At 33.0% G+C, this 14,128-nt stretch overlaps 2 protein-coding genes across 25 annotated transcripts in view; one reads left to right on the top strand and one right to left on the bottom strand.

Annotated features, from left to right (window-relative positions):
* The window catches only part of LOC126715577 (uncharacterized), a 55,433-nt gene that overhangs the window by 18,188 nt on the left and 23,117 nt on the right, over window positions 1-14,128 (bottom strand). The window lies entirely within an intron of this gene.
* LOC126715576 (class V chitinase-like) overlaps window positions 189-14,128 on the top strand; it is an 87,680-nt gene continuing 73,740 nt past the window's right edge. For 3 of the 4 annotated variants that reach the window (XM_050416235.1, XM_050416236.1, XM_050416234.1), the window contains exon 1: window positions 189-1,370. In XM_050416235.1, the coding sequence (XP_050272192.1) occupies window positions 287-1,370 (1,084 nt within the window). In that variant the 5' untranslated portion in view covers window positions 189-286. Of the gene's footprint in view, window positions 1,371-2,194; window positions 2,367-14,128 lie in introns of those variants that run through there. The other variant, XM_050416232.1, reaches the window with a different exon arrangement.

Genomic DNA, 14,128 nt, shown 5'->3' with positions numbered 1-14,128 from the left:
ACAATCTGTGTGCCCCGTCAACTACCTCACAGAGTCTTCATTGAAAGTTTCAAACAGTCGTTGAGTCTAAAGTTCAACTTGAAAGTTCAAACACGCGATCTTATACATGATTTGCTTACCTAATAATTTAATCCACGAAGCAATCATATAAAAAACTCTGAGAAATTAAAAGAGAAAAAGCTCCGTACTTGGATCTATAATTGGACTCACATAAAAAATATATGTATCTCCATGCTACCAAGCAATATTATCCAATAGAACCAGTACTACTAGTACCATTCCTTCAATGGCTTCCAAATCCCTTCCCTATATTTTTTACACTCTCCTTTTCCTTCTCCAACTACAATTCTCTGCCGGACAAACTGAAGTGAAAGCCGCATACTGGTTTCCTGGCTCAGGGTTGTCTGTTTCAGGCATAGATTCCACACTCTTCACCCATCTATTTTGTGCCTTTGCCGATCTTGACCCAACCACATACCAAGTTTCCATTTCTTCCTCAAACTTAGCCGAGTTCTCAACCTTCACTGCCACTGTGCAACAAAAAAACCCTTCAGTTCAAACCCTCTTATCCATTGGTGGAGGAGGCGCTAATGCCACAACTTTTGCTGCTATGGCTAGCCAAGCAAGTACTCGCGCATCATTCATAAATTCCTCTATACAACTAGCTAGGTTATACAACTTTTATGGCCTTGACCTTGACTGGGAGTACCCTTCTACAGCTACTGAATTTACCAACCTTGGATTACTTCTAGACGAGTGGAGAGCTGCAGTGGTTAGTGAGGCCACAAGCTCTGGCAATACAACATTGCTTCTGGTTGCAGCTTTCTATTACTCTTCAAACTATTACGGTTTGACTTATCCAATTCAGGATATATCGAACAGCTTGGACTGGGTCAATGTTATGGCCTATGACTTTATTGCACCTGGTTGGTCACCAACTGTGACTGGACCTCCTGCTGCGTTGTACAATCCAACAAGCCAAGTTAGCGGAGATAGTGGCATCACAGCCTGGATTCAAGCTGGTGTTTCTGCCAGTAAATTGGTACTCGGTCTTCCATTTTATGGCTACGCATGGACTCTAGTAAATGCTGATGACAATGGAATATTTGCTCCGGCTAATGGAGCTGCTATATCCACAGATGGGTCAATAGCTTATAGCCAAATATTGGATTTCATATCCCAGAATAGTGCCACAAAAGTGTATAATTCCACGTTTGTTACAAACTATTGCTATTCTGGGACGACATGGATTGGTTACGATGATACGAATAGTACATCTACCAAGGTTACATATGCTAAGGGAACTGGATTGCTTGGCTACTTTGCGTGGCAAATTGGTCAGGACCCAAATTTCGTTCTTTCTGAAGCAGGTTCGTATGAGTTTAATCATTTTTATTTTGATAAATATGGGTTTAATCATTTATATATTCTATATACTTCAACTCGTGCATTTAACTTTTGTCAAGACCCAAACATATAAAAATCTGGCTGATTTATGAGATGCAAGTTGCAACCATGTTGCTCTTTAATGTTTCAATCAATGAAAAAAAAAATGGTAAAAAAAGACTAGTGGGAACTTTATAATATTCGGCTTAAATAGTTTTGGGGGGTCTAATTAGACAAGGGTGTGAGAAAGCTGAAGAATATAGTAGATGTTTGAAATCTTGAACTTTTATACTTGTCTGCAGGCAAAATTTGCCAAACAGTATAATTCTAGAAAAATTTTAGGCGGATGGCTTGTGTTCAAAGTTAATTAGTTAGTGGGATTGTTTTTTGGAAATCGATTTTAAGAAACTTGACTTCTAGCCAAAATCGATTATAGTAAACTTGTCTTTCAGTCAAAATCGTTTTTTCCTCTTTTTTTTAATCTATTTTTGGTAGGAAGTCGAGTTTTTTCCTCTTTTTATTAATCCATTTTTGGTAGGAAGTCGAGTATAGTAAACTCAACTTCCATTGAAAGTTGATTTTGCTGTACTCGACTTCAAAAAAGAGTTCAACTAACTAATTAACTTTGAACGCATGCTATTCGCCTGAAATGTTTTTAGAATTATATTGTTTGGCAAATTTTACCCTTGTCTGCACGTTCACATACATGGCATCTTTGATTGATGATTATTAATATTCTTGTTTGTCTTGTTCATTTTTATCCTTTGATGTTCTTACTTCTAAAGTGTAATTCTTACTCTTGTCACAGCTTCAAATGCATGGGGAGCGAGCTTAGAATTAAGAGATCAGATGTAAAAGGCTATATTATTCACAATAAGGCCAAAAATATCCAGTATGTTAGCATGTTATATGCATAAAGGCCAATGAGCAATTTAAGCAATGATATTTATGATGTCCATTCGAGGGACAGATTTTAGCAATTTTAGTTTAGTTTGGCCCATATTAAGGTGATTTTTTTAATGGTTTTCAATTGCACTTTTTTGAAGTACAAATTTTAAAATTTTTTTACCTAGATGTAAGTAGTACACGGTGATCACAGGTTGAGCAGGTTTGGGTTGAGAATCAACCTGCCACTATATATATATATATATATATATATATATATGTGTGTGTGTGTGTGTGTGCGCGCGTGAAGAGAATGATCTATAGTTGAGTACTAAGACTGTAGTACGGCGATTGGAGATGGTCAATGGTTACGATGTCAATGATTACTAAATACTCTTATGAGTGAACTGAGGTCAAAACTATCTATGGAGGAGGGGAGAGAGAGAGAGGGACAAAAAGAGAGATTTGAGTGAGATAGAACCATAGAAAACCCAAAGGGCCAAGGCAAAGAGATTAGCTTCTTTAACCAGGAAAAAATATTTTATATCAAATAATACCACGTCATTCGTATCAAAACTTAATAATTGAGAGTCATGTGTGTAAAAATAACCACCCACTAACATATATCTTTCATTTATTAGTGGGGTAGTTATTTTTTTACTGACATGTCTTATACTTATTGGATTTTAATATTGCTGACATGGTAGCATTTGATATCAAATACCTTCTCCTTAACAAGGGGCATTTGACAACACATGAAAAAAAACAAAATGCAGCCAATAAGGAGTTGCCACATATACAAATGAGATATGGTAAATAGGCAATTCTTTGGTTCGTTTCTCAAAAACTCGACATACAACTCGTATTTCAATAGGTATGTAATTGGCAAAATATCCATAGAAATTTACACCATGTAAAGCTTAACAACTACCATAAACAAAGAGGTTATACGGGGAAATCTAAGTTTACCATTAATAAAACAACAATCAAGTCTCAGTTCCAAATTTTATGGGGTTTGTTTATTGACCCTAAATAGATTAGTAATGGTCAGCCATATGGATTTTTGTCTACCATTCTATTCTATTTGAGGTCATACTTTATTTTACTTCCTCAATTAACATATCCTTTTTTTACTATTAATCCAGAGCATAGAAGAATTGGGTTAACTAAAATCTCTCTCTCTCTTTCTTTGGGTGTATTTATAAGTTAATTAACATAATTCACTTCTTCACCATGTAATTATAAACAATTAGTAGTAGTTAATTAAATTCCAACTACATAGTTGCTCAACAAGTTGTTCATGTGAGTCACTACTGAGATTATATATTAACAAAAATATGAGTTCAATACCATAAATCCTTACTAAATTACCACTCAATTTTTTCTCCCTATATAAAACTCTAACCAAGGTTTCAACACTAACCACCAGCTACTCAATGTTTCCTCAAAGCTTCCAATTTAGGTTCATAGCTTAAATCATAGTTCATGTTTATTGAAATTGTTCAAAGCTAGGAACTTTAATCCATTACTAAACATTACAAACCCCACATTTTAATAAATACTATTTTTATGTCAGTTTAATTTCAACAGTATGAAATACTAAAAAAAGAAGAAGAAGCAAATTACAAAAAGAAATAAGTATATTTTTCAAAGTAGAAAGAGTGAGAGAGATATTCCTGCAGAAATTGAAGTGTTTTTGTATCTTATTGTAGATTCCAATCATTATGCTTCAAAACACCCAAATTTTCATTCAAAAAAGAAAAAGAAAAAAGAAAGAAAAAAAACTGTCATTTCGCACGGAGCTAGGGTTTCTAAATTCATTTAAAAACAAATGACAGAGAGAGAACTAAATTAGATGTCAAAGGTTGATAAGAAAGAGAAATTATCATAAATTAGATGTCAAAGGTTGACATTCTATCGTATTTTTGAAAAAAAGGGAGAAAAAAAGAGAAATTCTATATACCTCTAAAAAATAAAATAAAATTAAAAAAATTTATTAAAAAAAAAAAAAAAAGAAAGAAAGAAGAAGAAGAAGAAGAATAGAATGAGTGTTGCGTTGGGTTGTGCCGAAAATGATACCTTTTGAAATTAACAACAACAAACCAAAAGAAATTTACAATATTGCACTTCGTCCAAAATTGTAAAACGCACTTCTCATTTGCCCCTCATGTCCAACAAAATAAAATATGAGTCTATTATATTTACTTTCTTCGGTATAATATCTAAATTGCAAATTGTCACTAGCTAACTTGCAATCTCAAGTTTTATATATAGTGGGCTGAAAGTGTGTTCTCAAAATAATATTAAAATAAACAATTAGATTGATATAGGGTTCATATCTTTTCAGCTTCTGCCACTCACTTCCTTGAATGTTCTTCACGAGGAAATATCCCTCGAACATCATTGCAATGGTGAGCAAATTTGGGCCTTAATGGTTTTAGAGTCCCAAGTCTCCTGAGACTTGTTAGTGCAACTCCGACATGTATTTTTAAATAGTTTAAATTCTACAAAGATGTGGTGTAAAATCCAATTTTTACACTCTTCAATTCTAACATGTTATATCATCTTATCACATATTAAAGAATAAGTACAACCACACCCATGAATCAATTGTAATATTCATTTGAAAATCTAACCAAATTGGGACTTGGAAGTTTATTAAGATGTTATTAGGTGTAGTAGGATGTATTAAGTTTTAAGCAAAAATTTAATGTGACAATTTCTTATTGAATAATGTAAAACATGGGCTATGTTCCTTATCCTTGGGAATGACAAAATCTGACATGACCTGTGAATTCGACATGACTAACCCATTTATAAACAGGTCATGAGTTGAACCTAAATGGGTTCGGGTCATATTTGGGTTAATACAGCTGACTCATTTAATAAATGGGTTGTGTTCAGGTTCAAAATGCAAACCTATTTGACCCGTTTGATCCATTTAGCTTATAAATGTATTAGCTTTTGTTATTATTACTTAATTTATGGTTGTAATTATGTGTTTATTACTATAATTATGGTTGTAATTGTATTTTAATTTTAGATATATGGAAATTAATAACAGGTTATTCAAGTAAGATATGGCTTATTAATCAAACAAGTAATTAAATGAGTAATTTGTATTAACATTTACATGACTTGTTAATTAAACTAATTAAACATGTCGTGTTGGGTCGACTTGTTTAGTAAACATGCTGTGTTAAGGTTGAAGATTCTTGACATATTTACTAAATAGATCGGGTTTGGGTTAACCCATATAGTTGAATACTCATGGCTTGACACGACATTAACCCGACCCATGAACACAAATTACAATCCCTACTTATCCTTACCAAATTTGGACTCTTTTTTAAAATTCTTTTGCATAACAAGTTAACAAAAACTCTTTTTCCTTTGGATGAAAATTAACTTCTCCACTTTGCCAAAAACTCATTGATCTACAATCACAGGCCGACAAAGATGACTCATAATCAAGGTGGTTGATACCGTACCGTATCGATCGGTACCGGCAGTATGTACCATACCAATACATGCACCAATACCGAAACGTCAACGTTTCGTACTGATTTAAATATCGGCTACTAGCTGTGGTAGCCAATTTCAAGTGTTTCGGCCAGTACTGGGTGTATCGGCCGGTAGAGAAATATTTTTTTTTCCAGTTTTGTAATTTTTGAATTTTTGTAAAGGCAAAATGGTAACTTATTTGCATTAACTTATTAGTATTATTTTTTTTCTTAGTATGCTAAAGTCTAAATTTTAAAACCATGAATAATATGTTCTAAATTGAGGTAATGTTTTATGGTAAACTTTTATTTTTATTATAATATATATATATATATATATATTTATAAATATAAAAAATAGCAGTAAATCCAAAACGATACACCGGTATTAACTGGTACCAAAATATATCGTTCCATTGGTCAAACTGGTACAACTTCTAATACGAGACTGACTTCCTTACTCATAATCAACTCCACTTTGCCAAAATTAAAAATTTAATTAAAAAAAGGCCACTATGGTTAGGGAATCCAATGTTTAAGACAATAGGTTTGCTAAAAGATGCTTCTACTATATAGTGGACCACTCGTTGAATAGTAGAGTACCCAATATGCGTCACCATTCCGCTTGTTTTAAAGACTTTTTCTCTCTAAGATGGACAAGGGTTCATATTTTTGAGATTTTTACTACTCAAACCCTTGAATATTAGATTTCTTTGGGAGAAATTATTCTTTGAAGGTCTTTTCAATAAAGAATCAAATTTTGTTTCAAGGTCTATGCAATTGGTTGAAAGCTACTTCCACTCACCGACAAAGATGAATCAGGATAAAGTTCACTTTGCCAAAAGTAAAGGCTCAAAGGGAAAATGCCTTACACCTAGCCTAGCCAAAAGTGAAGTCTTTCTCTTTTCTTATCCCACTTTTTCTTAATATTTTTTATTTTTTATTTTTTTCATCTAATAATCTAAGCTTTTACCTGTTTGTTTGGATATCAACATTTTCTTAAAAATGAATAATTTTCTAGAAAGACTTTTTATAAAAAAATATCCTATTTTCTTAGGTTTAGGAGTGACCTTAAAATGAATTTGAAAACTAATTCGTAAGTTCTCTTATTTAGTTTTGCGTGAAATAAAATTATTTTTCTTATTTAGTTTGCAAGAATTGTTTTTCAAAAAAAAATTGAAAAATAGTCTATCTTATGCTAAGCTAAATAAAATAAATTAAGTGTTTAGCAAAAAAAAAATAATAATAAATAAATAAATTAAGAAAGAGTTTTTCACTTTTTCTTTGACCAGTTTCTTTTTATACAATGTAAGAAAATTCAAAAAACAATTTTCACATAAAGTTTTTTATTGAAACAAATTGAGAATAACTTAATGGTTCAAAAAAAAGATGCTGATTGCTATCACAAAGAAATAATGGTTTGAGTAATAAATTAATAACGTAAATATAATCCATTTGATTACAATCTTTGTATTCGTCCTTTTTATCGCAAAACTTTGATGAGATTATATAGAGACCATCTGATAATGAGTTATAACCTGAAACTTACTATTTTATAAGAATTCCTCTTCCTAATAATCATATGGTGTTTCTTTCACCTTTTACAGTTGGTGGGATCTACAATAGCCCTCACTAATGAGGCATCTTTGTGAATTATTGACATTCCTGGAAGGTGCTATGGTCGTGTGGGGATCCACCACAACGTGCAGTTCACGAACACCAATGAATCAAAAATTCATCCGTAGTGTTTAGTGATGTAAATAAAATGATAAGAAAATTTTGCAAGGAATACATTGGATTAGTTAATAATGGGACAATGGATGCACAAACCTCTAGTAGGAGAACTATAACACATTTGATTCAAACTCTCCTATAGGGCAGTTGTCAAGTTGTACCTTTTTTCCTATGAAAAACTAAGCAAGACTTGTGAATATCTTTTTATAGATTTTTTGTTTGTTTTTGTTTTGTTTTTCTTATTCTTCCTTGATTTCATTTTTTTGTTATAAATGTCTAAATTAAAATAGATGAACATGTAAAAGCAAAATTATATGTAAAGTTAAAATTGCTCAAGATTAATATATATGGATAATATTTTTTTTCATTAATTTATTATTTAATTGTAATATCAAAATTAAAGAAGATGAATATGTAAAATTAAAACCACATAAAATAAGTTTGTAAAACTAATATATTTATATATTTAATATTGTAAAAAACAATTAAAAGTAAAATAAAAATAAGAAAAAGAATAATCATATGATCAATGAGAGATCTACCATAATGTGCAATTTAATAAGGAGGGAGCTTTGCGCACCTATACAATTAAATTAGACTAAAGTGAAATTTATATTTTGTAAAAAAAAAAAAAAAGTTCATCTATATAGTGTGGTAAATGGCCCTTTTTCCTTGAGACCCTCCTTAATTAAATTGGGGGGAAAATTTGTTATCAATAAAGTAAGAATGTTGAAAGATGCTGAAAATAATTTTCAAAGAAATAGCCAAGCACTTGCTTCCAACGAATAGGATTTCTTTTTTATTATATTATTCACTCTGTGCCAATCACTCTGTGCCAATCACTACTTTATTGATCATTCACGCGTATTGAGTGAAGTCAAGCAGCCGAATAGATTGAACCTCTATCTATCTAAATCTGCTAAGAAGTTAGTCTTCTACACCATAAACTGTTTTCTGCCTTATTGCACTCACTTCTCTTTACTCTTTTTTTCAACCAAGAACAGAGACTATGGCTGGGGCCTTGGTGGGTGGAGCTGTTCTCTCAGCATTTCTTCAGGTGGCGTTTGACCGAGCGGCTTCTCGCGAGGTCCTAGATTATCTCAACGGAAGGAAACTGATTCATCGTTTGGTGCAAAAGCTGAAGATAGAGCTGATGTCTGCTGATGCAGTGCTCATTGATGCGGAGGAGAAGCAATTTACAAACCCAGCTGTGAAAAGGTGGCTGGATGAGCTCAAAGATGCAGTTTATGTTGCAGATGACCTCCTGGATGAGATTGGCTACGAAGCTTTGCGATGCAAGTTAGAAGCTGAATCCACTAGTACTAGTAAGGTAATGGGTTTTCTCTCTACTACTTTTGTTAATTCATTTGACAAAAGGATACAATCCGAACTAGAAAACATTCTAGAACAACTAGAATCTATTACAAAACAAAAGGATGTCCTCCGTCTAGAAAAGGTTGCTGCTGCTGAACTACCATCTCGACCATTGACGACTTCTTGCCCTGAAGAATATGGTGTGTTTGGTAGAGGCAAGGATATGGAGGCGATATTTGATATATCCCAATCAGATGATGCGAGTGATAATGGTATATGTGTTGTTCCCATAGTAGGTATGGGTGGGGTTGGTAAAACAACTCTTGCTCGACTTATGTACAATGACAAAAGAGTTGAGGAGAGTTTTGACCTCAAAGCTTGGGTTTGCGTTTCAGAAACTTATGATTATTTTAGGATAGCAAAAACAATTTTTGAAGAGGTCACTTCATCTGCTTGTGACATTCAAACCATAAATTTGCTGCAAAATAAAATTAGAGAGAAATTCAAGGGGAAGAAAGTTTTCCTAGTTTTAGACGATGTTTGGAATGAAAAATATGATGATTCAGTTGAGTTACTTAAAGTTTTCAGATGTGGGGCACTGGAGATTAAAGTTATTGTTACAACACGCAGTAAAATAGTCGCATCTAATGTAGGCACAGTTTCAGCTTATATTCTAAATGAATTGTCAAGTGAAGAATGTTGGTCGTTATTTGAAAAACATGCATTTAGAAATGGAAGCTCTAGTAAATTTCCCATTCTTGAGGAAATTGGTAGACAAATTATCCGAAAGTGTAAAGGCTCGCCTTTAGCTGCAAAAGCACTTGGGGGTTTGCTGCGGTTTGAAGAAGATCCAAGAAAGTGGACAGAGGTTTTGAAGAGTAATATATGGGATTTACCAACAGAAAACAATAGTATCATTCCAGCTCTAAGATTGAGCTACCACTACCTCCCACCACATTTGAAGCGTTGTTTTGCTTATTGCTCAATCCTTTCGAAGGATTATGAATTTAAAAAGGAAGAATTGGTCCTACTGTGGATGGCTGAAGATTTACTACAACAATCCGAAGGAAATGGAAGGATGGAAAAAATAGGTGAACAATACTTTGATGATTTGGTATCTAGATCATTTTTTCAACGATCAAGTAGCAACCAATCATGTTTCATAATGCATGACCTAGTCAATGACTTGGCAATATATATAAGCGGAGAGTTTTGTTTCAAGCTAGAGAACAATGAGTCTTGTGTAATCACAAGAAAGACTCGCCATTTGTCATATGTTAGAACTAGTTATGATGTCTCCAAGAAATTTAAGGTGTCTTACAAGGCCAAGGATTTGCGAACCTTCCTTGGATTAGATTTGTCATTGAATCTATGGTATCGGAATAGGATATCAACGATGATGATAGATGATTTGTTGTTGACATTTAAGTGCTTACGAGTACTATCATTTTCTAGCTATAGCAACATGAGGGAGTTACCTAATTCTATTGGCAATTTGAAACATCTATGTTATTTAAATCTCAGTTGCACTTCAATTGAAAGGTTACCATATTCTCTATGTACTTTGTATAATTTGCAAACCTTGTTATTGTTCAAATGTGAGTCCCTTATTGAGTTGCCTAGCAAGATGTGGAGATTAGTCAACTTGCGCCACTTGGATTTAGTTGGTACAAAATTGAAAGAGATGCCGCTGCATATGGGTAAATTGAGAAATCTTGTGAAATTAACTACTTTTGTTGTGGGCAAACATTCTGGGTCTAGTATTAAGGAGTTAGGGGAGCTCCATCATCTTTCTGGAGCATTGTCCATTTTAAACTTGCAAAATGTTCATCATGCTAGAGATGCAAGGGAGGTTAATTTGAAGGATAAGCAGTACTTATCTGGGTTGGTGTTTCAATGTGGCTTTGACAATGAAAATTCAGAAAAGGAAAGACATGTTCTTGAGCAATTATGTCCTCATTTGAAATTGGAGTCTCTCACCATTGAAGATTACGGGGGTACAAAATTTCCCAATTGGTTAGAAGATTGTTCTCTCTCCAATATGGTGTCTATACGCCTTGCCAATTGTAAGTATTGCTCATCCTTGCCTTCACTTGGGCACCTACCTGTCCTCAAGAAACTCTATATTAAAGGTTTTCATTTTGTATTGCGTGTGGATCGTGAGTTCTATGGGGATGGTTCTTCTACAATTAAGCCTTTTAAATCCCTTGAAGTATTAAGCTTTGAAGACATGCCAGAGTGGCAGGAATGGTTTTTATTTGAAGGTGAACGTGAAGATGGTGTTGAAGTTTTCTCTACTCTCAAAGAGCTTTGCATAATTGAATGTCCCAAGCTAAGCGGTGGTCTACCCAGTCAGCTTCCCTCTTTAATCAAACTTTACATTGCAAAATGTCAGCAACTTGTTGCTTCAGTTCCTAGAGCTCCAACTCTCAATGAATTGCAATTAAGTGATTGTGATAAGGTTGTGTTGAAGGAATTACCACCCAAGTTGTATTACCTCAGTATTAAAGGAGGTCGCATCTTCTTGCAGTCGTTTGTGGAGCTTATGACGTGTCTCGCTGTCCCAGGAAGTGGCGTACCCACTACAATAAAATTACTTGAAATCGAAGGAACATTTCAGATCACAACGGGCCATTACTATCCTTCTCTTGAAAGTTTGGGAATAACGGATGACTCTGACTCACTCTGGTCTTTTCCCTTAGAGTCGTACCCAAAACTCAAATCTCTCACAGTGTGGAAAAGTGAAAATCTTAAATCTCTTTTCGTATCAGAGGAATCTTACCGTGATCTTAGTTCTCTCACTCGTTTGGTTATTTACTCGTCCCCTAATTTTGTATCATTTTTTAGTGGAGGCATCTGCGCCCCTAATTTGACATCGATTTCGATCGATCTTCAATTGCAAAAAGTTAAAGTCATTGCCTGAAAATATGCGCACCCTATTCCCATCCCTTGAGATTTTGGTAGTCATTCACAAAAACAATCATAAATCATAAATTTAATAATTTTTGTTGTACTAAAATGAAAAAAAATACAATTTTTCTCAAAAATTCAAAAGGCAATTTAACGAAAATATTTATTTTTTAATAAAAGTTATTTATAACATTTTGTGAATCATTAAAAAGAAAATAAAATTTAGAAATTATTCTTTTAGTTTTAAACAAACTTTCTCAAACTTATTTTTTCTGCCTACAATCCAAAACACTGAAAAAAGTAACTAAAAAAATTAATAAAACTTAACTATGATTAATTGAACCAATTAGGAAAAAATTTTTTTATTTATAATCTACTAAGGTTATTTTCTTTGAGGAAATTGTAATTTCGTCCACCCAAAACATATTATCAAATAATCAATTATTAGCAAAATCTAAGAATTAAATTTTTATATATGCATTGTTATAAAATAATAATAATAATAATTAAAGTAAAATTGCGAAAGATAAAATTTGTCTCTCATCCAATAACTTTTGTTTAGCCAACCTTTGCTTTTCTCTAAATAAATTGCATTATAGAGTACTTTGTCAACCACAAAAGATTAAAAAATAAACAAAAATGATTAAAGTCTCATAGTTTAACATTTAAATTGAGCACTATAAAAATCATGCTATCAAATTACAGTAGTTACCAAATTAAATTATCCAAATCATGCTATGTATTAGAATAATATTATATTTTTATATTTAATCCTTTATAATGCAATAGGATAACATTTAACAATCAAAGAGAGAGAGAGAGAGAGAGAGAGAGAGAACTGAATCGCATTAACCTAAAGTAGATTAAAGAATATAAAAAATTATCAACCTAAAGCGAAGATGCAAGAAAAATAAAAAATAAAAATCCACTCAAAAATTGTGTGTGTGTGAGAGAGAGAGAGAGAGAGAGAGAGAGAGAACCTTTTTTTTGTAAGGAAAAACTATGCATGGAATGAATGAGATAGTGACAAATTTATAGTAAGAAAGTGTGAATAAGAAGAGACAAAAATAGAGGAAGATGAAGGGAAAGATGAAGAATGATATTAATGTAGAGAGTAGTGGGAAGATGAGAAGGTGAGAGAATGAGAGAAGGAGAAAGGTTAGAGAAGTAGTGGGGAGATGAAAAGGTAAGGGAGGAAGAAAGGTTGGAGAAGTGTAAATATGAAATAAAAAAAATTATAAATAATTATAAGAAAAAGAAAAAGAAAAAAAAAAAAAAACATGATGACGTGGACAAATTTTTTGATTAATCAGTTAAGTATTTTTTTAATCATACTAACTAAAAATTGAAATTGATTTTGCTTTCAACTCTTTATTTCATCTTTCCCCTCTTAAACTAGAATCCTAGCTACGCCACCAGCTAGAACTCTACTAAATTCTTCAACTTTCTCACACCCTTGTGTAATTAAACCCAGAACTATGTAAAACAATACAAAAACCTGTTTTGCACAATTTATAATTGAAAACGTGATTTAAAGTCACGTTTTTATGTTATTAAAATGTGTATATAACAAACACGGCTCGCAAACCAAATATTTCTCAAAAGGTATTACTTAATGTATGAAGGTATTAGTGTTTTTTTTTTAATTGATGGAAACATTAAAGAGCAATACATTGCAAGTTGCAACCAATATGGATATAGCTACCATAAGGCCATTAGATTTAGGGGAAACATTATACATGCACCTCAGAAATCAGCCAGATTTTTATATGCTCGGGTCTTGATGACGAAATTTAAATGCACGAGTTGAAGTATATAGGATATATAAACAATTAAACTGATCATACGAATTACCTGTTTGAGAAAGAACAAAATCTTTGTCCTGACCAACCTGCCACGCAAAATAGCCAAGCAATCCCTTTCCCTTTGCATATGTAACCTTGGTAGAAATACTCTGTGTATCATCGTAACCAATCCATGTCGTCCCAGAATAGCAATAGTTTGTAACAAACGTGGAATTATACACTGTTGTTGTGTCACTATTCTGGGCTATGAAATCCTTGATTTCGCTATAAGTTATCGCATCTGATAAAGCAGCTCCATTAGCAGGTGCAAATATTCCATTGTCATTAGCATTCACTAGTCTCCATGCGTAGCCATAAAATGGAACACCGAGTACCAATTTTTTGGCAGACACACCTGCCTGAATCCAAGCTGCGATACCACTATCCCCACTAACTTGGCTTGTTGGATTGTACAAGGCCGCAGGAGCTCCAGTCAGATTTGGTGATGTTGACCAACTGAATGGTGAAGTAAAGTCATAGGTCGGTTGGTGAAGTAAATACTGTTTTTAGGTCGGTTTAATTTCAACAATATAAAAACAGCAAATTACAGAA

Source organism: Quercus robur, chromosome 2, assembly GCF_932294415.1.
Source record: "Quercus robur chromosome 2, dhQueRobu3.1, whole genome shotgun sequence".
In the NCBI taxonomy this organism is placed as follows: domain Eukaryota; kingdom Viridiplantae; phylum Streptophyta; class Magnoliopsida; order Fagales; family Fagaceae; genus Quercus; species Quercus robur.
The sequence above is the reverse complement of the archived record's forward strand: the minus strand, read 5'-3'. Positions and strand labels throughout refer to the sequence as shown.